The sequence below is a fragment of the Pipistrellus kuhlii genome, unplaced genomic scaffold, assembly GCF_014108245.1.
Source record: "Pipistrellus kuhlii isolate mPipKuh1 unplaced genomic scaffold, mPipKuh1.p scaffold_m20_p_20, whole genome shotgun sequence".
Classification (NCBI taxonomy): Eukaryota; Metazoa; Chordata; class Mammalia; order Chiroptera; family Vespertilionidae; genus Pipistrellus; species Pipistrellus kuhlii.
The window spans coordinates 14,258,427-14,281,761 of record NW_023425516.1 but is presented as its reverse complement, the minus strand read 5'-3'; the positions used below and the strand labels follow the sequence as shown (position 1 = coordinate 14,281,761).

Genomic DNA, 23,335 nt, shown 5'->3' with positions numbered 1-23,335 from the left:
GTCCTTTAACCTCTGTGCCCCTGAAGTTCCCATATGGTACATACATGATGTGCATAATGTGGTGACAACATACATACCTGATGGAAATACTGAGTAAGAAAGATCATAAAAGAGGTTACTTTTATGTACTTCAACTCACAGAGAAAAAAGCCCAAAATATTTAACATTTTATTCAATTTCTAGCACGTTCTGTGAGGGCCTTGAAAATACATTTTCCCCTTTCATATATAATTTTCTTTCCTTTAACTGTTTATAGAACAATTGGATGACTGAAGTTCTCAAAATGAAAACTAAATCCAGAATGGTTCTATTTTGCGCCCTCTGCTGGCCTAAGAGCAGGATAACACCAGGTGAGGCAAAAGTAGGTTTACGTTATATGAGTTTATTCTTGTATTATTATTTATTAATTATTGGGCTATTTTTCATACAAACTGTAAATCTACTTTTGCCCTAGCCTGTACTACCTGAGACTAATCGTTCAAGATTACTTAAATGTTTATTTTCATGAATTTGACTATAAAGATGTAATAGCATTGCACATAAAGACAAAAAACACCCCACAAAAACCAGATTCAGACCCTGGCGCAGTTGATTAGAGTATCGTCTCCATATGCTAAGGTCGCAAGTTTGGTTCCCGGTTAGGGGACATACAAGACACAACCAATGACTGTGTAAGTAAGTGAAACAATTTGATATTTGTTTTACTTTGATATAATCTCTAAAATCAATAAATTAAAAAAAGGGGGGGAACCCATTGTTTCAGCTGATAATTAACAGCAATTTTTTATGTCTACTTTCTATTTTTAACTATTAATTTTCCTGGGGTTTAAGTCCAGAATTTTCTTTTTTAAATTTTTTGATACATTATTTTCAAAATGATTAAGATTCTGCTGCCTCTATATTTAAGGCTAAAATCCACTGAAAACACCCAAATTTGCCGGTTTCTTATATTTCTTTTGCTTTTTCTTCCACTTATAGTTCCACTAATTTTTACAACCACATAATTTACTTACAAATTTACAGGGTTTTATTTACTGTTTTAACTGTGAATCACTTTTTTTTTGCATTCAAAGTCTTAGGTTATGTATATGAAAACTAATTTATTAAACCTTTGTACTCAAAGACAATCGATCAGACCTGTATCGCAAGCTAATATGAAGAATGAAGGTACAAAAAATTAAAAGGGTCATTAAAATTGATGTATGTAAATCACTTACAAAAATACCCCAAGCTGCTCATCCCTGATTTTTCTCATTTGGTTGTCGAAGTTGAAATGTGAATTTAAAATGGTTAGAATTTTTTCTTTAAAAAAGTGACCTATTAAACTTATATACAAGATAATTAGCAAAATGTAGAAAGGGAAAACAATGTACAAAAGACGATAAAAACCATCACTCTGGACAGACACTCACAACCCAAAAATAGTATAAACCTTAACAAACTACCTCTATACCCTATACTTACATTTCCCCCGCGTTTTTAGTAGCGAGAATAAAATACAGTAAACCAGTGAACCTGATCTTTCCATTCATTAAAACAGGCCTGACTTTAAGCCACAAATAAGCCTCGGACAGATTTTTAAACGTGGGAGGGACAAATAGGAAGACGGTTCATCTGTCCTCTTGGTATTGGTGACAGCACACAGAAGTGAGGATCACTGACTAGGTCTTGGTGCTGTGTCAAGCAGTTACTCGGAAGTCTTCTTGTTTTTCTGCTGGTTTCGGGGTGAGTTCTTTAACAAGCTTCTTATCCTGAGATACATTCCAGTCGATTCGGCCATATTCTCAAATTCGAATGGCGTTATTCCAGTCGCAAACTTGCTCATGTCAGGGATAGGACTGTGCGTTTTGGTGGCTGTGGAAGGACTGGTGTCCAGGGCCAGGAGCTTCTGGCTGCCTCCGTTGCTGATGTCACAGTTCGAGAGCACACTGCCACCCTCGAGAGGGGCACCTTCCGAGCCTGCCTGGGCAGACTCTTCCTTGTCCTGCCCACAGAGCAATGTCGCCTCGGACCCTGGACTCTCTGGATGCTCAACTTCCGATTTCTTTGCACAAGCGTCCTGTGCCTCGAGCTCAGGCTCTTCTGGCACCTGCTTTGCAGATGGTTTTCCCTCTGGGACAGGAAGCTCTAGCTCGTTTGGACAAGGGGAAGAGGCAACCGAATTTCCAGTTAACGGCGTGTCCGCAGGAATGTCAGAATCGCTGTTGACGCTCTCCGCCTGCTCCAGGGCCGCCCAGATCCGCCTCTGCTGCTCTTCGAGCTCTTCCAGGGTCAGCGTGTCCTCCTCCGTGGGCGCGGGTGCTGACCTGGTCTGTGGCGAGTCACTGGGAGTCAGCTGGGCGCCCTTGGGGAGCGGAGGGATGAAGGTGGGCGAAGTTCCCCGTGGGGGTGGAGGAGTGCCAGGGGGCAATGGGGGCTGAAACTGGGCAGCATTCCCGCTCGGAGGTCCATGCCGGGCCTCCGCATCTGCAATGAGAAAGGTAAGAAACTTTCAGCTGTCAGAGCACTGGGCTGTACTTAAACTCGGGGATAGTCAGAGATTCAATGGCCAAAAATAACTGGCTTGAGGGGAAAACCCTGTGGATACCCATACATGACCCTGTGGACACCCCTACATACATCCTCAAGCCACCTGAAAACAGGACCACCTGCAGGGGAAGCTACGGGACCTTCTTGGCAAATGTTTTCATGCTGTTACATCTCTTAGAGCTAGACACTGTGAGCAGCATGGAGATACAGAAGAATTTCTAGGTTGTCTCCTGTAGCTGAAGATGAAATTCGTGGAAGAATGCAGAACGCTTGGCTGGAAATGTAAGCGGACTGGACTGCTGAGCGTGTGGAAGGCAGGAGGAGACAAAGGTGGGCAGACAAGGCAGGTCCACCCTCGAGCTTATTCCTAATTCTGTGTCTCTATCTGCCTGGTGGGTGGGTTTGTATAGCTAACTGGTCGCTGGGCATCACCAGCTGGCTGTCCCCCCCCACAGCAGATCCAACCTGAGCAAAACAAAGGACATTTTTCTAAAATCTGGACTCTTCTCCTATTTGCTACTCTCGCTAATGGCAGCACAAGTTAAAAACTCCAAAACGGAACCCCGCCGGTCATCTGAGAGCCCTCCTTTCCTTCACCACACCCAGGCCCGTGGCTCCCGGGGCCGCCCTCTCCCACAGACTGTCCCAGTCACTACGTTATTTCAGGCCATTCCTGCTGGTCACTTCACACACTGGCCCATGCATCCCTCGGACCAAGAATGTCTTCCAACCCAGCTTTTACCACTGACAGTGGTGATGCTCGGATCTCCAAGAACAAAATAGAAGATTTATTATTTAGTTGGTGCTCATAAAGAGCTTCTTCCTTACGGAACTCAGGAGCATACGAACTTGTTCTACCTTCTCAATAAAATCACAAGGTGAGGTGAGACCTACCCGAATCGAGCTCCATGTCCGCGGGGGAGGCTGAGCTGCTCCCCTTCTGCCTCTTCGGACTACAAGGGCTGGACCGAGACGAAGACCTCTTGGAGCCGGGCCGCACACTCGGCTGTCGGAGGAACCGAACCAGTTACAGCAGCAGACAAAGAAGGAAACCCCACCCACCCCTCCACTCAAACATGGCACAGAAAACCAATCTGAACCACGTCCGTGTAAACCTTTTCCTTCCGATTCACCAGAAGACAGCGAGAGCTTTTAATCAAAGCAAGCAAGGCAGTAAGACGCTAATGCATTATAGAATTCCACAGACACATGCAATACGTTTTTACAGAAGAATCCGAAAGTCTCTTTACCGCCTGGAAGTTGGAAGTAAGGTAATTGGCAAACACGTCCTTCTGTTGACAGGCCTGCATTGGTATAGAACCAAACATCCTCCATTCCTAAGGATGAGAAGAGAAGGAAGAAATAAGCATGCACTTAGAAAACGCCATGCTTTGAGATTTTTGTTCAAAGGAGGTAAAGTGGAGGTATCCAATTACATTTCTGCTTCATAGGTGACTTTTCCTTTTTGGGGAATTAATTAAAATAATGGCATTGAAGGAAAAACAACCTCAATTCAGCCTACAGAACAGTCAGGACTGACTACTAAGAGCTACTTGACAAAATCACTTGCCCCCCGAATGTCCTGCTTCCTGCAGGCAAAAGTTATAAGCACTATCAACCAGGGCTCTTATCCGCCTGGCTGGCTCCACCCTCTCCCGACTGCTCATGGCTCATCCTCCTGACACATTTACTTGTGCTGTCTTCCTTCTTTTTTCGTTCTTCTTAAAAAATATATATTTTATGCAGAAATCGGTTTGGTTCAGTGGTAGCGCGTCGGTCTGGGGACTGAAAGGTCCCAGGTTCGATTCCGGTCAAGGGCGTGTACATTGGTTGTGGGCACATCCCCGCAACCAATATATATTTTATTGATTTTTTACAGAGAGGAAGGGAGAGGAAGAGAGAGTTAGAAAAGTCAATGAGAAACATCGACCAGCTGCCTCCTGCACACCCCCCACCGGGGATGTGCCTGCAACCAAGGTACATGCCCTTGACTGGAATCGAACCTGGGACCTTCCAGACTGCAGGCAGACGCTCTATCCACTGAGCCACACCAGTTTCGGCTACTTGTGTTGTTTTCTGTCTTCTGTTCTTTCCCTTTCAAAATTGATTACTCATCTTTATGGTCCCACGTTTCTCTCTCATCACCAATAGCACATTCAACAGTGACTATTACTAAGAATCATTCTGGGCTCTTGTCAAACCTGTAGATTCCAGGGACTGAGTCCATTAAGTCTGAGGGACTAAGAAGGTGCATTTCCTATGACATCCCCAGGGGATTCCTATGTGGGCTGGGTCTGAGATCCACTTTCAGAGGCTCTGATGGCTTGTGCCAGGCAATTCAGCCCTTAAGTTAGCCAATGCCATTTTAAATTAAAATAGCACTTTTTAAAAATTAAAATACCGCTGCTACCTTCACCATCACAAGAGTTCACTGTTGAATTGTGAAACATAAGAGTTGGAAAAGAGTAAGTGAAGAAATCATTCTCATATAAGATAAAAAATTTTACTTTGAAAAAAAATCACTCATCTGTTTTTTTAAGGTATATAAGATTTTACTTAAGATTCTAGTCAACATAAAGAAAATTAAAAAGTTAAACACATTTACTTCTTTATGTAACAGTAACTGCTAAATAAAGCTAACATTTTGAACAATTACACAGCTCACAAGAATAAAGAAACAATATACTTACATCTGGAATTCCTTTGGGAGTAGATATATTAAAACCTGGATAGTTTACCAATTTCGAGAGATCATAAGTGACATTTTGATTGTGTTGTTCTTCTCCAGATTCTGTTTCCCCATCAGCAGCATCTATTAGAGGCCATCGAAAGGGTTAATGTTGCTAGATGCCGATGAAAAACTCTCTCCAGACCAAAAGCAGACCTGGAGGGTGCTTACCTTCATGGCAAGAGCATTATTCTGAGAAGGACTTCAATCATTGTTATGTCCGAACAACTCGGTCAGAACTATTCAACAATGTGCACGTTACTTTGATAAAATATTTAATATCTTGGCAAATCCGGTTCTTCTATGGGTTGCTTAAAAGTCTATTTTGCACCTGGCTATTTTGCACCTGGCTGAAGTGTCGTCCTGGGTACCAAGAGGTTGCTGGTTCAATTCCCCTCGTCAGGGCACACGCTTGGATTTCAGGGTTGATTCCTGGTCTGGTCTGGCCTCTTGATGTTTCTCTTTATTTTCCCCTCCATTTCTTTTCCCCTCTCTCTAATATCAATAAAAAAATACCCTTGGGTAAGGATTTTTTAAAAAATAAAAAATAGCCTGGCTGGTGTAGCTCAGGGGTTGAGCGTGGAACCAAGAGGCCACTGGTTCGATTCCTGGTCCGGGCACATGCCCAGGTTGTGGGCTTGATCCCTTGTATGGGGCATGCAGGAGGCAGCTGATCGATGATGTTCTCAGTCATCGATGTTTCTATTTCTCTATCTCTCTCCCTTCCCCTCTCTCTAAAAGTCAATTATATATATATATATGTGTGTGTGTGTGTGTGTGTGTGTGTGTGTATATATATATATATATATATATATATATATATATATATATATTTATTTATTATTGACTTTTTACAGACTTAATGGACTCAGTCCCTGTGCTAAATACCTCTTTGGTATTATTTGAGAAGAGGGAAGCATGGTAAATTTTCTAAAAATATTTTTATTTTGAATTGCCTAATATATAGAAACATTTTCATTTAAAAATATTTAGAGCATTAGAGATAAAACTAAAATCTGTATCCCATCCTTTTTCTTGTCTCAGTTATGGATAAGCACTGTTATGTTTGCTGTATAGACAAACATTTGCATTTTATAAAAAAAGATTTATTTACCAGCTACCATGTGCCAGGCAGGCACTGTGCCACATGTTGGGGATATACTGAACACAATAGATATGGTTTTAGCAATTGTAAACCTTACCATCTAGTTGGGAAAATATGTACCACTCAAGTAAAACAGAAATAAATATAAACAGTGACAGGGTCTGAAGAACACACACAGGGCATGGATGTGGTGGTCAGGGAAGGCATCTATGGGGCTAAACCCTAAAATCTAGAAGGTTCTTGGTCAAGATCTTTTAAAATATTTTATATAAGCAAGTCCTTAGAGAAAACAGGGCTGTTTCTTCCACGTGGATTTCTTTCTTTTCGCAACCTGAGATCAATGCTGTCACAGTGTGTAAGTAATCTAGAAACTTGCTTTCCACTTGGCATTGCACAGAGAGTTTGCAGTGTCAGCTCATACAGGTTTATTCCACTCTAAATAGTATAGGGATTCCACAGCCCAATCTACCGGAGTTTATTTAGCTCTTCTCCTGTAGGACCTTCATGTTGTTTTTAATTTTTTACAATCATGATAAATGCAAAAATATATAGACTCCCATGTCCTCTATGCACAAGTGCGAATATTTTTAGAGTAGATATCCTAAGAGAGGAATTCTAGGTTATAAGAGGCCTTATATAGTCTAACTGTTATAGATCCCCTGGCATTGGTGGGTAGATCTGTTACCATTACTGAGAAAGGCAAGAACTTAGGGGCACTAGCTGGAGAGTTGATACTCTGGCCTAGGCAGTCATTAACCAGGTCTAGATAACCATCTGATAATTCTCAGTGAGGTTTTCGTTCCTTCTTTGCAAAACAAAGAAAATGCCATCATGTTATTTTTTGTTGTTAACTCAGCACACAATTCCTATCACATTTTATTATGATAAATTGTGTGTATGTATGTGAGGGAAGACAGCAATTCCTATCACATTTTATCGATTCCTTAATTAAAAAAAAAAAGCTGACACTGAAGTTGACTTATCTAAGCTGACATTACCTTTTCCATCATAGAGTGCAAGCCCTGAATTCTCCAGCTCCGCCTCTTTGAGCCACCCTGGGGGGTATCCGAGCTGGCGCATTCGGTATATAAAAGGCGGCAGGCTCTTATCTGTCACACCAAGGGCATCCTGAAGCTCCTCACTGAGAAACCAAGGAAGACGAAATAAACACACTATTCCAACGTTTTAAAAATAATTCTTATATTACACAGCATGTGGCATGGTGCCTATCAAATATATACAAGGTGTCCCCAAAATATGTATACACATAACGTCTATAGATTCAATTAAGTTTTGAAAATGAAATGTATTTTAATAAACACCACCTTTCTAATTATTCAAAGTGTAGGTATACATTTTGGGGAGACACCCTGTAGTTAAGATTTCAATGAACATTTTCAAATGACCTGATGTATGTTATCTAGAGCCTTGGTAGAGAAGACTTACATCATGATCGTTATCCTAAATACACAACGTCTCAGATCCCGGGGAAACAGATGGCATGCTGTGGGAAACTGACAACAGGTACCTAATAACTCCTGGCTTGAATCTCCCAAACCGTTCTTCGACCTCGTCGGCGTGGTACCGCTGCTGGAAGCTCTGGCTGTTGGCTTCACCACAGGCGTCCAGGTACTCTTTCCTCTTCTCGCTTATCCGCGCAGCATTCCGAGGCTGAATCGCAATGCGTTTGAAAAGAACGGTATCAAGCACGTTAGAAATATTTCAGAAATTAAATAAATATGAGCACTTTGCTTAGGTCAAGCAAATTATTTCAGTTTTTTAATGTATAAGGAATAAGTATGAGAGAGGCTGGATATTTTAGAAAAATAAGCCAGAAAGAAAGCATCACTTTAATGTTTTATTTACCTCAGTATTACCAAAACATAAAATCAAGTTTTAAAAATGTATTGTCTAAAAATTAACTCATAGTCTTCCATTCATTTCAATACAGAGCACTGTAATCAAGTTTTAAAACAATCCAATGCCTTAGAATTTAAGTAAATTTTTCAAATTCAAAGACCCCAGGAAATTAACAGAGGAAGTTTCCTCTTATCACACAATGCCATAAATAGGTTGAAAACACTAGGAAGCGCTGGTTCAAAGATACTGTTTTCATTGAAAGAAAACTTTACCATTGAGCAATCTTTCATTTGATGTTCTTCGGAACCACAATTGAAACAGTGAGGCCTTGGCCTATTTGGTAAAAAAACAAACAAAGATTTTCACAGTGTAAGTGAAACTATAAAAGCAGATTAATAAAATCCTAGATGACAGCAAAGTGTGCCAAAGATCAAAGTGCACTGATCACAGATCACTAAAATCTGCAATGGGAACTCTTTCAGCTCCCGTCCTTGGCGATTTAAACAGCAGCACTTTAACCAGGAACCGGATGCTCCCAATTGACCTGCTACCTCAGAGTTTTGCCAGTGGTTTGTACCAAAAACACCGAGGCAAACATCATGTTCCTTTAGGCCGCATGGAAAGGGGCAGAGGGTTTTAAGGCAGCAAACACAGCGACAGCAACAATGTAAACCTTCCCACCCACCCAGACACTCTAGGCACAAACCAATGCATTCCAATCAACAGAAGATCAATTTAAACATTTAATACAAGTCTCTATATTAAAATTATAATTTAATGTGTAATTTATTTACAGTAAGCCAGCAATAAAGAATATTAACGTTTCAAGCTAAAGGAGCTTATGATTTTTGTTTTATAAAAAGCAGTAAGCAAAATAAAAACCACTCCCCACACGAACCTTTTGGCCTTTACTTGTATTTCTTGCCCTTCTAGAGAAACAATGTGACTGAAGACTTGCTGGTACCTTGGGTGGATTTTATTAAGGAATGGTTATCATTGTCTGCAAAATTGGGTCAAACTTTTAAAAGGTGAACTTAATGGCAAGACGAGGAAAAGGTCTTCATTCACTGTGTAGGATACTTGGGTATTTCCCATCCTTCGGTGAGCTGAGGGTTTTCATTTAGGAGCGGCTGCCCCAATTTATCGAGGCAAAAATTAGTAAAATACAGGACACTTCCTACAACCTGCAGAAAACAAGTCAAAAAATATTGCTGTTGAAGCAGGAAAAAGAAAACAATGAATAATATAAAACTATGATTAATTGTTCTAACAATTTATCTTGGGTGAAGTTATTAGAAATAACTAAAGGCCAAGACCGGTTTGACTCAATGGATAGAGCGTCGGCTTGGGGACTGAAGGGTCCCGGGTTTGATTCCGGTCAAGGGCATGTACCTTGGTTGCGGGCATATCCCCAGTAGGGGGTGTGCAAGAGGCAGCTGGTCGATGACTCTCTCTCATCGATGTTTCTAACTCTCAATCTCTCTCCCTTCCCCTCTGTACAAAATCAATAAAAAAATATATTTAAAAAAAAGAAATAACTAAAGGAGGCAGCTTTGGATGTGTAAGTAAAATGTTTACATTTCCCTATGCCTCCACGATGATTGAGCATTTCCTCTTCAGGTCATTACTATCAGCTGTACCTTCTCCAGACTTAAAAAAAATAAAAACTTGCCCACAACTCTCACTTTTCCTCCCAATTCCCCATTTCTCTGTTTCCTTTACAGCAAGACCCTCAGAAAAGTTCCATTTCCTTTCCTCCCAGTCTTTTCTTTTCCCTCCATTTTCTGGGGGAAATCTCACACAGAAGAGCTGAAGAAACAGTATAATGGACACCTATGTCCCCTCCATCTAGATTTAACAATTGCTAATTCACATTTTAGTACGCACAGCTTCTCTCTCTCTCTCTCTCTCTCTCTCTCTCTCTCTCTCTCTCTCTCACACACACACACACACACACTCACACACACTTTTTCCCCCCAGATTTAAATTTTTTTTTTAATATATATTTTATTGATTTTTCACAGAGAGGAAGAGAGAGTTAGAAACATCGATGAGAGAGAACCATCGATCAGCTGCCTCTTGCACCCCCCCCCACTGGGGATGTGCCCGCAACCAAGGCACATGCCCTTGCCCGGAATCGAACCCGGGACCCTTCAGCCCGCAGGCCGACGCTCTATCCACTGAGCCAAACCGGTCCCGGCCCCTCAGATTTAATTTTTTCTGAGCCGTTTAAACAAAGTCACCACCTCTATCATCACAGTGTAAGCCATTATTTTATCTCGCCTGAGATGAGTACAGTTACTTCCTAGTTTCCAACTTTCAGACTTCACCCTACATAATTCAGTACGGGCCTTCTAAGAATAAGAACATTCTCCTATAAACCTTCTTTCTACATTCTGTAAGGCTCAGCCCTTAGTCCCCCTCTATGTGACTCCAGACCCGTGGTATGAAATATAATTTAAATGCTGGCAATCCTCAATGTCGTCCGACTGCTCCCAGGCTCCAACCTTGTATGTGCCAGTGCCAACCTGACAGCTCTTACTGTGAGAGGCTTCTCTAACTCACCTATTTAAACCCGCACTAGAACCCTATCCTCTGTATACCTGCTCCTCCAGCCTGTCCCATCACAGAAAAGGCAGCAACGTTCTTCCGGTTGCTGAGGACAAAAGCTGGAGTCGTTAGGACTCCCCTCATTCTCATATTCTACATCCAGTTCATCAAAGTATTTGATCAGTTCTGCTTTCAAAGCATCTCCAGGTTAGAAACCCCTTCTCATCACCACCACCATCACTTGGTCTGAGCTGTCATTTCATCTCACCCACGATGAGTGCATTAACATCCTAACTGGTTTCCAGCTTCCATATGCAACCAGCTACAGACTTTTCCACCGAAAGCCAGTTCTTTTACAAATTCAAGTTAGCTCTAACCGGTTTGGCTCAGTGGATAGAGCATAGGCCTCTGGACTGAAAGGTCCCAGGCAACGTTTACTGTGCCCCCAGGTCACAATAAAATAGCCATTAAAAAGCAAACTATAGTGTTTAAAAGGTTGAAGTCCACATGGTTGTTTACAACAAATTTAAAGAAAGAATTCATGATCATGTGATGACATGTAACTATCCACATTATTAAACGATAATAATGACACAGGACAGAAAACATGTATCTGCAGAATTATAAAGCTAAAATGTCCAAACTTACACTAAAAGCTTCTGTGTTGTTTTTAATGGAACAGGATTCTTCTACTTTATGGTCCTCTTCTAGCGTAACACTGGATGGCTGACACAAAGAAAAACACACATTACATTACAAACGGTAACCAAGTTTCAACTTTAAAACTCAAATATTAGCAATTTGGACACACCCACTTTATTTTCTAATACATACCAATAGGTATATAAAAATCTGAATTCACTGTTGTCATAATTAGGGTGACTTAAGTGAAGCTAGGTAGGAATGCTCATGAAAGAAATTTCACAAGTAGGAAAATTTAAAAAGTTATACAAACTGTCTTCTGAAGCATTAGCATACACTATGACTCTCATGTTAATAAATATTATGGAACTTTCAACATTTGAACTAATAAGGCAGACTTTCGTTTATCTTGAAAGCAGATAACCAGAAAGATTAAAATATTTTATATTACTAGTCAATACTACTGTCACCTTCACTGACCTCAAGCCACCAAAAAATTCTAAAGTGTATTATATCTTGAATCAAAACATTAATTTTATTTAGTGTATTCTTATTGTTAACTGTATTTCCCATTTCTTGAATCTTCAAAAACTATTATAGTCCGGCTGGTGTGGCTCAGTGGTTGAGTGAACCAGAAGGTCACAGTTCAATTCCCGGTCAGGGCACATGCCTAGACTGTGGGCTCGATCCCCAGAAGCAGGGGTGAAGGAGGCAGCTGGTCAATGATTCTCTTATCACTGATGTTTCTATCTCACTCTCCCTTCTCTGAAACAATAAAAATGCATATTTTTAAAATTGTATATAGGTGAAAACTAAAGGTGATTTTAAAATTTAATTAATCAAGCCGGGACCGGTTTGGCTCAATGGATAGAGCGTCGGCTTGGGGACTGAAGGGCCCCAGGTTCGATTCCGGTCAAGGGCATGTACCTTGGTTGCGGGCATATCCCCAGTAGGGGGTGTGCAGGAGGCAGCTGATCGATGACTCTCTCTCATCGATGTTTCTAACTCTCTCTCTCCCTTCCTCTCTGTACAAAAATCAATAAAATATATTAAAAAAAAAGATAATAAAATTTAATTAATCAGAATACTCTGTTCTTTAACTTCACAGGACAGTTAAAGATCCTTATTTGAAAGACTACTTACCTTAATTTCTAATTTTAAAAAGGCCTAGTAAACATAATTCTGATCTTTTAAACATAAATTCATGCTCTAATATTCACTCATAGTAAAATGTCTCAAATTTATTTGGGCATGCTATTTATTTTCTTAACAGAGGTTTGTGTGTGAGCGGGGGGAGAGAAGGACAACACATGTCGGCTTGAGGGAAAAAGAATCTGTATTTTATAATCCTAAGAAATACAGACTTTGGAGCTTAGTTTTCCACACAAATCCCTATGTCTAAGTTAGAAAAGGGAAGAAAAGGAGCCAGGATCCAAAAGAAAGCCCAGGGCTGCTGGGCGGACCACAGAGAAAGCAGCCAGGTGAAAGAACGGAGGGGAACAGACAATCTTAGCCATTTTGGCTTTGATTTAAGAGCATCCTGGTGGCAGAATAAATAGCAGGGAAAAGCATAACCTACTCATCTTAAAGTCTCTTAAGTTTGAAATACCTGGGGCAAAAGATTAAAGGAAGTCTTTTCCACATCATTTTTCTGCTGTTCCTCAAATCTTTTTACTAAATTTGATACAAATTCCTCTATTTCTTGATGATATTGCCTGCATAAGAGCACAAAATGGTCAGAACTCAGACAGAGTAAAACAGGAACAGACTAAGTCAAGATTATAGCAGACTAAGTCATTTTTATAACTCTGTGTTTCAGGTTTATCAAACCATTGACTTGCTAACACTCAGGATCTATTTGGTGCCAAGTTAACAAAACAATTATGATAACCCAACACAGTGCTTGGCATATCTGCGCTAAGAATAAATGGACTTTTAAATAAGTTTCATGTATTTAACTTCTACATACATAAAACATGCAAGTAATTCCATATCCACAAGTAAAAGGGTTACCCAATGAAAAGCCTCCTTCCCACCCTGTCTGTTAGCCACCTGTTCCTGCCTCACAAAGGCAACCTATGCGCTCGGTTCTTCCACATCCTCCTCCCAGAGATTGTCTATGCACAAATAAGGAAATACAATGCATAAATATATTGCCAAAACTGGTTTGGCTCAGTGGATAGAGGGACTCAAGGGTCCCGGGTTCAATTCCGGTCAAGGGCATGTACCTTGGTTGTGGGCAGTTCCCCAGTAGGGGGTGTTCCTCTCTCATCGATGTTTCTAACTCTCTATCCCTCTCCCTTCCTCTCTGTAAAAAATCAATAAAATATTATTTAAACAACAATAACAATGCATAAATATTAAACGTGAAAAACAAAACAAAAATGCAATGTTAGAAAAACTCCTGAGGTCTACTTTCTCCAGCTCAAGAACCACATTCATCCAACTTCTCAGTCTCCTGTGGGAGGTCCCGAAGGAGCCCAGTGTAGGCTGCAGTGGGGCAACCAACTTCCTCTTCAGATTCCAGGATCTGCCAAGTCTCTTCAGCTCTGACATTCTAAGATTTGTGCAGGTGGGCGGTGCGTAAGTCAGACTGCCGCAAGCTAGAGCAGATGCTGACTCTAATCTGAAGGTGACAACGGTGTGAGAGCCCAGCTGTGCCCGGCACCTGGCTGCTGCTACGCTCACCATCCAGCTTCCCCTCCCCTCAGACCCTCAGGCTCCTCTTCTGCGGAGACAGAGAAGGTAACAGACCTGCCCCAGAGGACGACTGGATGGACGGTTCCCTTTACCTTTTTCACTTTCCCCAGCACACAAGAGAATGTGATTAAGTGACCATGTGATTAAACATCTGTCTGAAATGACTAGAATCAATCTGCGAGGAAGGGCCTCAAACCATCTCAGAGCGCCAGCACGCACTGCAGGAATGCAGTCATCCAGACTCAAGCATGCTTTAGACCTCCTGCCCAGGGCTAGTTTTGATATTAAAAAATATATCATGCCTGCTCGGTGTGGTTCAGTAGCTGAGCATCGATCTATGAACCAAGCTGGTCAGTGATTCTCTCTCATCATTGATGTCTCTTCTCTCTCCCCCTTCCCTTCTGAAATCAACAAAAAATATTATAAATATAATGTGGGGAAGCTTTGAAGATAGCCAACAGGGAAGACTGTTACCTGACGTGGGAAGATAAATGGCTAACATTATTGTTGCGGTGGTAGTTGTGTTTTTTTTTTTTTAAATTAGAGGCTACTGGATTCTTACAGGAGCTCACTTAGCTACCTAGGAGGTGGTCACTATTGATCTCCCGTTTTCCAGTGAGGAAACTGGCCTGCAGAGAGGGCCAGTGATCTGCCCAGTTCAGATATGTAGAAAGAAAGAAACGAGATTCAAATTCATGTTTACATGACTCTAATGTCCTTGCTCTTCATCAGGATTTCATAAATTTATGTAAAAGAATAAGGAAGTACAAATGAAAGCAGCATTCTTATAGAAGACACTGTTTCATAAGCACATGAATTCATTATATTTAGAAAAGGGAAAAATGACTTACTTTGAAATAACATTGTTCATAAATAGAATCTGTAATAAAGGTCCATCTAATTTAGTGTTGTTCACCAATATTCCACTAAAACAGAAGTTAAAACATATTCTTAGAGGAGTTAAAGCAAAACATTCTTATATGTTTTATATGTACATATAAACACATGATCTATATAATTCTCAAGTACCAAAGATAATACGTGTAAGACCAGGAACACAGTTTTCTCAGGAAAAATCTGTTTCACCACTTTACCTACTTTGATTTTACATGGAGGTATCCCTTACATAACATGTCACAAAAAATTAAAAACCATAGTCAACCTTTTAGTTTTCAACGAAAAAGTTTCTTTACCTGATGGCTGTTTCTTTGTAAATTGGGGAGGGGAGGAGAGGAGGAAAGGTATGGGTAAACCAGGAGGTTACAGAATATATCTCTAAAAGAATCAGAGTGAATATGCCTTAGAACTATATAGGAAAAATACACACTTTATAGATAAATAGATAGGTTATTTTCGGAGGGGAGAACACATTGCACTAAACATCTCAAATCCAAGATTCTAAAGTCGAGATGTAAAAAGCATACTGTTCTGGATTTCACTCTCAAATACTGGAAAACAAAACAAAACAAAAAAAAGCAACCTGGAAAACTGCAATATATCCCATCGCGAACCTGGGACCAGCTGAATCTCCGATTCCTCACCTGCCTCATATTTCTCTACCTGGACAGCATATGAAATACATCGTCTGTATTTGGAATTGTTCTCATCAAGTAGAGAAATAAATTTATAATATAAAGTTGTTGCAACATGAGCAAACTTCAGTTTATAAAAGATACATCCTGTTTTCAAAACCCCATGTAACTGCATGATCTTCGGTTGGAGCCCAGCTTGAACAATCAGCTATAAAGACATTCAGTTGGGGAAATGTGAGTAGGTACTGGGATGAGAACGTTATCAAGGAAGTCATGACAATTAGGAGGTATGATAATGGTGGTGTGGTAATGCTCGAAAAAGCATTTTTTTAAAAAAAAGATACATGTTAGCCGAAACCAGTTTGGTTCAGTGGATTGGAAGGTCCCAGGTTCGATTCTGGTCAAGGGCATGTACCTTGGTTGCGTGCACATCCCCAGTAGGGGGTGTGCAGGAGGCAGCTGGTCGATGTTTCTAGCTTGCTATCTCTTTCCCTTCCTCTCTGTAAAATATCAATAAAATATATTAAAAAAAAAAAAAGATACATACTATAATATTTGGGGTGAAATGTGTGCATGGGATTAAAAAAATTATGGCAAATGTAAGTGATCAAAAATGGATATTATTCTTTTCACATTCAAATTTCTCATAATATGAAGTAAAAAATAAACAGATGCAATGTTAATTGGATAAATAGAGAAACTTCTGATCACAATGGTTCCAAATCAAGAGATTTGGGGTATAAATTTTCCCTAAATAATTTTATTTTTTTTCTTCCTTGGTTTTCTGTAGAATGCTTTATCAGACACTATGGAGGGCACTAATTCTAAAAATAAATTCCTTTTCCATTATTCTAATGCTTACTTTTTATAAATTGGCAAAACCCATGACACCATAATTATTTGAACACGGGTGATTATAATCCACTTCAAAATGCTTAATGTTTAAATAATCAACTCTATTGGGAAACGTGCTTATCTAAAGTATATTTCAATATATAAAAATTTATGATTTTTAAGGAATCGTAGTTATAGTCAATAGTTAATAACGAACCAAAATTAGTTTAAATCCATAAAGTGTGCTGGCATAGATGAATAAGGGTAGGGCACCTAGATTCTAAAATTCTGAAAGGCATCTAAATTCTAAAATTTTAAACTTCTAGTCACCAGGGAAGCCAGTTAGTTACTCCATCAGGTACCACGCATCAGCCAGCCCCAAATTCTGAAAGCTTGAAATATTTGTATTTTAACTAATATTTTAGGTTAACACTGAATTTTAATTCTAATTTCCCAGAAATACTTGTTGAATAGACAGCTGGATTGACAATGAGCCTGTTCTGAACATTAAGTCAAAATTTTCTGAATTGTTTCACAAATATTTTCATCCAGTCAGTCAGTTTAATGCAATTATGAGAATTGCAAGTGTTATCCCCATAAGTTAAAAAAAAAAAGGATCATTACTCTGATTTCTTTTGAGTAGGCTGAACAAGTAAAAAATGATACAAAAATCCTAAATACTCTTTTTATAAAGAAACTAATTCGATATTAACATCAGGATTAAAAAAAAAACTACTATGGTGTAATTTCAAAATCTCATACCTTGGTCGAGTCAGAATGTTCAATTTTCTTTTAAGTTCTTGATGTTATTACGTGTTAAGGAGTATAAGCCCTCATTAAACATTTATAAGGGTCATAAAATCCAACTACTAACTCTCACTTTTGGTGACAGAACGTTATACGGTTAAAAGACATGCAACTATTTTGAAGATGACACACTTACTGAGCTGCTGTTTTGTTGCAGGGTTAGGCATTTGAACCTAAACATTCACACACAGTTTTCATTCCTTCCAACAGAGACATTTCAAAGACAACCGGCCCTGTAGCTCAGGAGAGACTGACTGGCTGGACCAAAAACGTTCTTCAAACAAGTGTCCCCTCCGAAGCTGAACACTCACTCCCTTAAAATGTCCCAAGGCAAAAGCATCCTGAGATGCGGCGTAACAAACCGTAACAAACTGTTAACGACTTTTGTATTTTGAAATTTTCCATAGTAACCTAGTAACAAAATCAGACTTCGAAACCGTAGCAGGTAATTTAACAACCGCTTTTAGGGATCTTTAAATTCTAAAAGGAAAAAAGTAAAAAAAAAAAAAAAGCAAACAAACCAAAATTATCTATTTACAGTGTGTATATATAAATATAGTTTCTTAAAAAAAAAACAACAACAACACAAAAACCCTAGGACCGTAAATGAACATACTAATAAATCTTGCTAGAAAGGCTGTCATCATGGTAAATAAAGCCAAAATGAAAACATTTGGCGCGTTTTCCCTAAAGGTTTGCAAGGCACCTTCCCTTCGGAAGCTATTTCAAAGTGGAAGAACTTGGCAATGAATCCCCAATCTTACTCAAGCCATTAACCATGTCGCTTTGCACCCCTCGACTCCGCAAGGCCCCCAAACTCTACATCTTGGGACCACTAGCTCCGCACAGACACACACACACACACACACAAATAAAAAATAAATAAATCAAGTCTACGCCAAAGTCTAATTCCCCGGTATCTCCCAATACACAACTGTAACAGGACCGCAGTAACTTTAACTGGGCTGCAAAAAACCCTCCACAAAAAACCCGAAAGCGGATCACTCCAAAAAGCCTACAAACGAACAGTCGCAAGAGTCTGAAAGGATCCTAAACGCCGGCCCCAGGCCGGGTGGTGACCGGGGAAACGAGTCCGGAAGCGGGTCGCCGAGAGGTGGGCGCCGAGGCCCCGGGGCGGCTTCCGCAGCCCGAACCCCCGCTCCGCAGCCCGCCGTCGGGGGCGAGACAAATGTACCCCGAGTTCCGGCCCCGCGGGGTTGCTGCCCGCGCCCGAGGGGCACGGCGCCCACCGCACGCCCGGGCGCCGCGGCCCGGCGGCGGGAAGGAAGGATATTCTCGGCGCGGAGCCGCTCGATGGTCTCCTCGCACTGCCGGAGCCTCTCCCGCGGCCCCGCGTCGCCAACCCCGTCCTCGTCCTCCTCGTCGCCGTCGCCGTCCTTGAAGCGCGTGTGAACGGGCTTTGGGAGCGATTCCTCTGGGTGGTCAAACGCCTCGAATAGCTCTAAATCCCCAAAATCCACCTCTGCCGCCATGTTGGGCTGTGGGAAAGATTCGAGGAGCTGGTCACCCGGGCCGGGGGCAAAGGTCGTAGGGCGGCACCTCTCTCTAAGGGCGCTAAGCCACCCAGTAGCGTTTTCTTTAAACCTAGGCCCCGGAAGCTGCACAAGGGGCGGGACAGTCCCTAGAGACTACAACTACCACAATGCAATGGCGTCCCTCATACCCACTTCCGAGGTTGCTGGAGAGCATGGCATGCTGGGACATGTAGTTTCTAACTGTTGACTCATTGTTTGCATTGCATACTGGGATTGCTCCCTAGTAAACGTTAACAAAGCTAGAGTACTAAATCGGAATGTGTTGAAACAACATGGGTTGTCCTTGTTATGCATCTAAGGCTGAAAAGTCGGAACACATTCTGCGGTGCATGCCAGACAAGTATGGAACTCCAGTTTTGTCACGGAGTTTTGTCACGGAGTACCTTTTAATCTTAGTTACTTCAGTTTATTGGGCTTTACTTTTTCATGAAAAACTAGCTAGATAGTCCTGGCCAATTGGTTAAGTTGGTTGGAGCCTGGTTCAGGGAACATACCTAAATTGTGAGTCTATCCCTGGTCAGGGTTTGGATGGGAAGCAACTGATCGGTATTTCTCACAACTGTCTTTCTGTCTACCTTCCTCTCTAAAATCAAACATACCCTCAGGTGAGGATAAACTAGCTAAATATTTTAGATGTCTTGTGCTCAAAAGGAGATCACATACTAAACCTGATAAGCTCAGGGGAGGCTTGTGAGACAGACCTAAAACTACATAGAATGATCTGAAATTAAAAAAAAATTAAAAATATATTTTATTGATTTTTTTTTACAGAGGAAGGCAGAGAGAGACAGAGACAGAGAGAGAGAGAGAGAGAGAGAGAGAGAGAGAGAGAGAGAGAGAGAGAGAGAGAGAGAGAGAGCGCACGCGCTAGAAACATCGATCAGCTGCCTCCTCCACATCCCCTATTGGGGATGTGCCCACAACCAAGGTACATGCCCCTGACTGGAATTGAACCTGGGACCTCTCAGTCTGCAGGCCGACGCTCCATCCACTGAGCTAAAACGGCTTCGGCTGAAATTAAAAATTTAAAAATAAAAAAAATGAAACTAAAAAAGACTCATCCAGGGAGTGAGGATATTTTTCCCATTGATTTTTAGAGTGGAATGGATGCAGAATTGGGGTTGGGAGTGAGGGGTAGGAAGAGAGAAACATCAATGTATTAGACATCCATTGATCCAGGGCTGGGATTGAATCTGTAACTGAGGTATGTGCCCTTGCCAGGGGCTCTCTGGTCTCCTGAAGCAAACCAGCCGCGGCTGAAATGAAAACTTCCCAAAGGGAATTCATGGCAAGTAGTCATGTCCTGGGCTGGTATCATTTCTTGACAAAGATCAATCTTTAACAGAGCCTGTCTAGTCTTTTTGGATAATGTACCTTTGGAATGTCAGGATAACTTATTTTTTCCTAATCGCTCACGGCAACATCTCCCAAGAGACCACAGAGCCCCTCGTTGTTATTGTTGTTAATTATACCCACTTAAAGTAAAAAATGTCTCATTTAAGATCTATAGTCAAGGTACATATTAGCTGCAACCAATGAATGCATAAATAAATGGAACAAATCAATGTTTCTCTTTTTGCTCTCTAAAATTCAGTAATAAGTTTTATCCTAGCAGGTGTGGCTCAGCAGTTGAGCATCAAGCCATGAACCAAGAAATTGTAGGTTGGATTCCCAATTAGAACATGGGTGAGGGCACATACCGGGTTTCTGGCGCCATCTCAGTATGGGGCAGCCAATCACTGTTCCTCCCATCCATCTTTCTCTCTCTATCCCTCTCCCTTCCTCTAAAATAAAAAAAACTTTAAAAATTATAATTAAAAAATATATAATTAAATATTTTGGCCTATGAAACTCTTGATTAACCAGGTATGATATAGAAAACAACTTATTTCCATTTCCTCCTATTAACTACCACTTTTAAAAAATATATATTTTATTTTTTACAGAGAGGGAGGGAGAAGGATATAGAGAGCTGGAAACTTTGATGAGAAACACCGATCAGGCCTCCTGCACATCCCCTACTGGGGTTCCGCAACCAAGATACATACCCTTGATTGGAATCGAACCTGGGTTCTTTCAGTCTGCAGGCCGATGCTCTATCCACTGAGCCAAACTGGTCTCGGCCACTAACTACTTCTTAATGGTATTTTTCTAAACTTAAAACCCACCCAATAAAATCTCATTTGAATTTGCTGTTTTCAACACCTATGCACAGCTATGAAATCCAACCCTACCTTCCAAGTTAGCCTCATACCCAATTGCTCTCACACTGCTCATCATATATTGTGCCTCAGTGTGGCTGTTTTACTGCTCTGGTTTCCTATCAAGTATCTCCTGGACAGCAACAATATCCTGTTGCTTACAAGGGTAAAGCCATCATGGAGCACAGGCCTTGAGATGTTAAAGCTCAGTAACATACAGAAAAAAAGGGGTAGCAAAAGATTTAATAAAATCAAATCTATGGAGTATGCCTCCCATATAAATATTTCCAACTGTGTGAAGCAGTTATCTGGTCTCCCAACCCTGGACTTCAATTGCTTTAAAAAAAAATAAATAAATGTATTTTAGCCAAAACCGGTTTGGCTCAATGGATAGAGCGTCAGCTTGGGGACTGAAAGGTCCCAGGTTCGATTCCGGTCAAGGGCATGTACCTTGGTTGTGGGCATATCCCCAGTAGGGGATGTGCAAGAGGCAGCTGATCGATGACTCTCTCTCATTGATGTTTCTCTCTCTCTCTCCCTTCCTCTCTGTAGAAAATCAATAAAAATATATTTAAAAAAATTTATTGATATTTTAGAGAGGAGAGAGGGATAGAGAGCCAGAAATGTCGATGAGAGAGAAACATCGACCAGCTAGCTGCCTCTTGCACACCCCCAACCGGGGATGTGCCCGCAACCAACGTACATGCCCCTGACCGGAATCGAACCTGGGACCTTTCAGTCCGCAGACTGACGCTCTACCTTACCACTGCGCCAAACCGGTTTCAATAATTGCTTCTTAAAACTTAATTATACAAGTTACAATTACCAATCTACTTCCCTCTAGATCTGCAGTTGAATATGGTTGCCCATGGCTACATATGGCTGGTCTCAATTAGGATAAGAAAATATACACTGGATTTAAAACACTTAAGTATAAAAATAAATATGTAAAATCTTAATTAAAAATATTATCTATTGGTTATTTTAGATATGTTTCATTTGTTTATACTTGGCTACCAATTTTTAAAACACTGCATTAGGTGAGTGCAAGACGGACCATGTCATTCATTAAAGGGCAAGCTCCTAAAATACTGTAGAGCAGGGGTCACCAACCTTTCAGACCTCAGACCACCAGTGATCCATGGACCACCAGTTGGCGATAGCTGCTGTAGAGATACAGGAAGCAGTTACTGTGTGGCCAGATGATAATGATCTCTGAACGCATTATGTGGCCACTCAGTGTACACACACACACACACACACATATAAGGCCCAGTGCATGAATGTGTGTATGGGTGGGGTCTGGGCAGCCTGGCCAAGGTGAGGGGACAGGGGCAGTTGGCTGGCCTGCCTGCTGGTCGAACAACTGGTCGAGACAATTTGTATATTAGCCTTTTATTATATAGGACTTTATATACGTTATACAGAGTGGCCAGATTATTATGCATTCAGAGATCATAATCTGGCCACTCAGTGTATATCCATTATGCCTTACAAACTCATGGAATTAAAACACACACACACACACTTTGCTTTTTAATCTTATTTTTTAGAGAGAGGAAGAGGGATAGTTAGAAACATGGATCAGCTGCTTCCTGCACACTCCCTTCTGGGGATGTGTCTGCAACCAAGGTCCATTCCTTGAATGGAATTGAACTTGGGACTGTACAGTTTGCAGGCCAATGCTCCATTAACTGAGCCAAATCGGTCAGGGCACATGGCAATTTTAAGTGAAAATTGATTAGAGAAGGTATACATAAAACTGAAAAATGTTTATCTGTGATGCCAAAATGAAAAATCTTTGTCACTGAAACATAGAATCATTTCTCCAGAATTGTTATACCCTGGGAACACTAATTTAAACATTTACCAAAATCCATTAAAAATCTTATAATCACTTGATTTTCCTGTATCACAAAAATATGCCTAACAAGCAAGTTGATCACTTAGTAACTCTAGATTTTAAACATAAAGGTTGTCCCTAGTCCTAGCCGGTTTGGCTTAATGGATAGTGTTGGCCTGCAGACTGAAGAGGTTCAATTACCGTCAAGGGCACATACCTGGGTTGTCGGTTTGATCCCCAGTAAGGGGGCATGCAGGAGGCAGCCAATCAATGATTCTCTCTCATCATTGATGTTACTTCCTCCCACTAAAAAAAGTTAAAAAAAAAAAAAAAAAAGGATGGTTTTGCTCAGTGGATAGCGCCAGCGTGTAGTCTGAAGAGTCCCGGGTTCAATTCTCATCAAGGGTACATGCCTAGATAACAGCTTGATCCCCAGTAGAGGACATGC

General features: G+C 40.9%; 1 protein-coding gene across 6 annotated transcripts; it reads right to left on the bottom strand.

The window, feature by feature from the left end:
- Positions 1–1,080: 1,080 nt before the first annotated feature.
- ZCCHC8 (zinc finger CCHC-type containing 8) lies at positions 1,081–19,569 on the bottom strand. 6 transcript variants are annotated; one of them, XM_036449025.2, is made up of 14 exons: positions 18,582–19,567; positions 17,243–17,285; positions 14,966–15,040; positions 13,024–13,129; positions 11,421–11,498; positions 9,303–9,406; positions 9,121–9,186; positions 8,495–8,555; positions 7,891–8,033; positions 7,361–7,503; positions 5,220–5,341; positions 3,780–3,866; positions 3,424–3,535; positions 1,081–2,466 (listed from the first exon to the last, which is right to left on the bottom strand). In XM_036449025.2, exons 1-14 carry the CDS (start codon positions 18,778–18,780, stop codon positions 1,688–1,690), a joined length of 2,118 nt encoding a protein of 705 aa, XP_036304918.1. In that variant the 5' UTR covers positions 18,781–19,567; the 3' UTR covers positions 1,081–1,687. The 6 variants fall into 6 exon arrangements, with proteins under 6 accessions (XP_036304918.1, XP_045441516.1, XP_036304921.1 ...); XM_045585560.1 differs by lacking the exon at positions 14,966–15,040 and having other exon boundaries at positions 18,582–19,569; XM_036449028.2 differs by lacking the exons at positions 17,243–17,285; positions 18,582–19,567 and adding an exon at positions 17,994–18,236.
- Between the last annotated feature and the right edge of the window lie 3,766 nt (positions 19,570–23,335).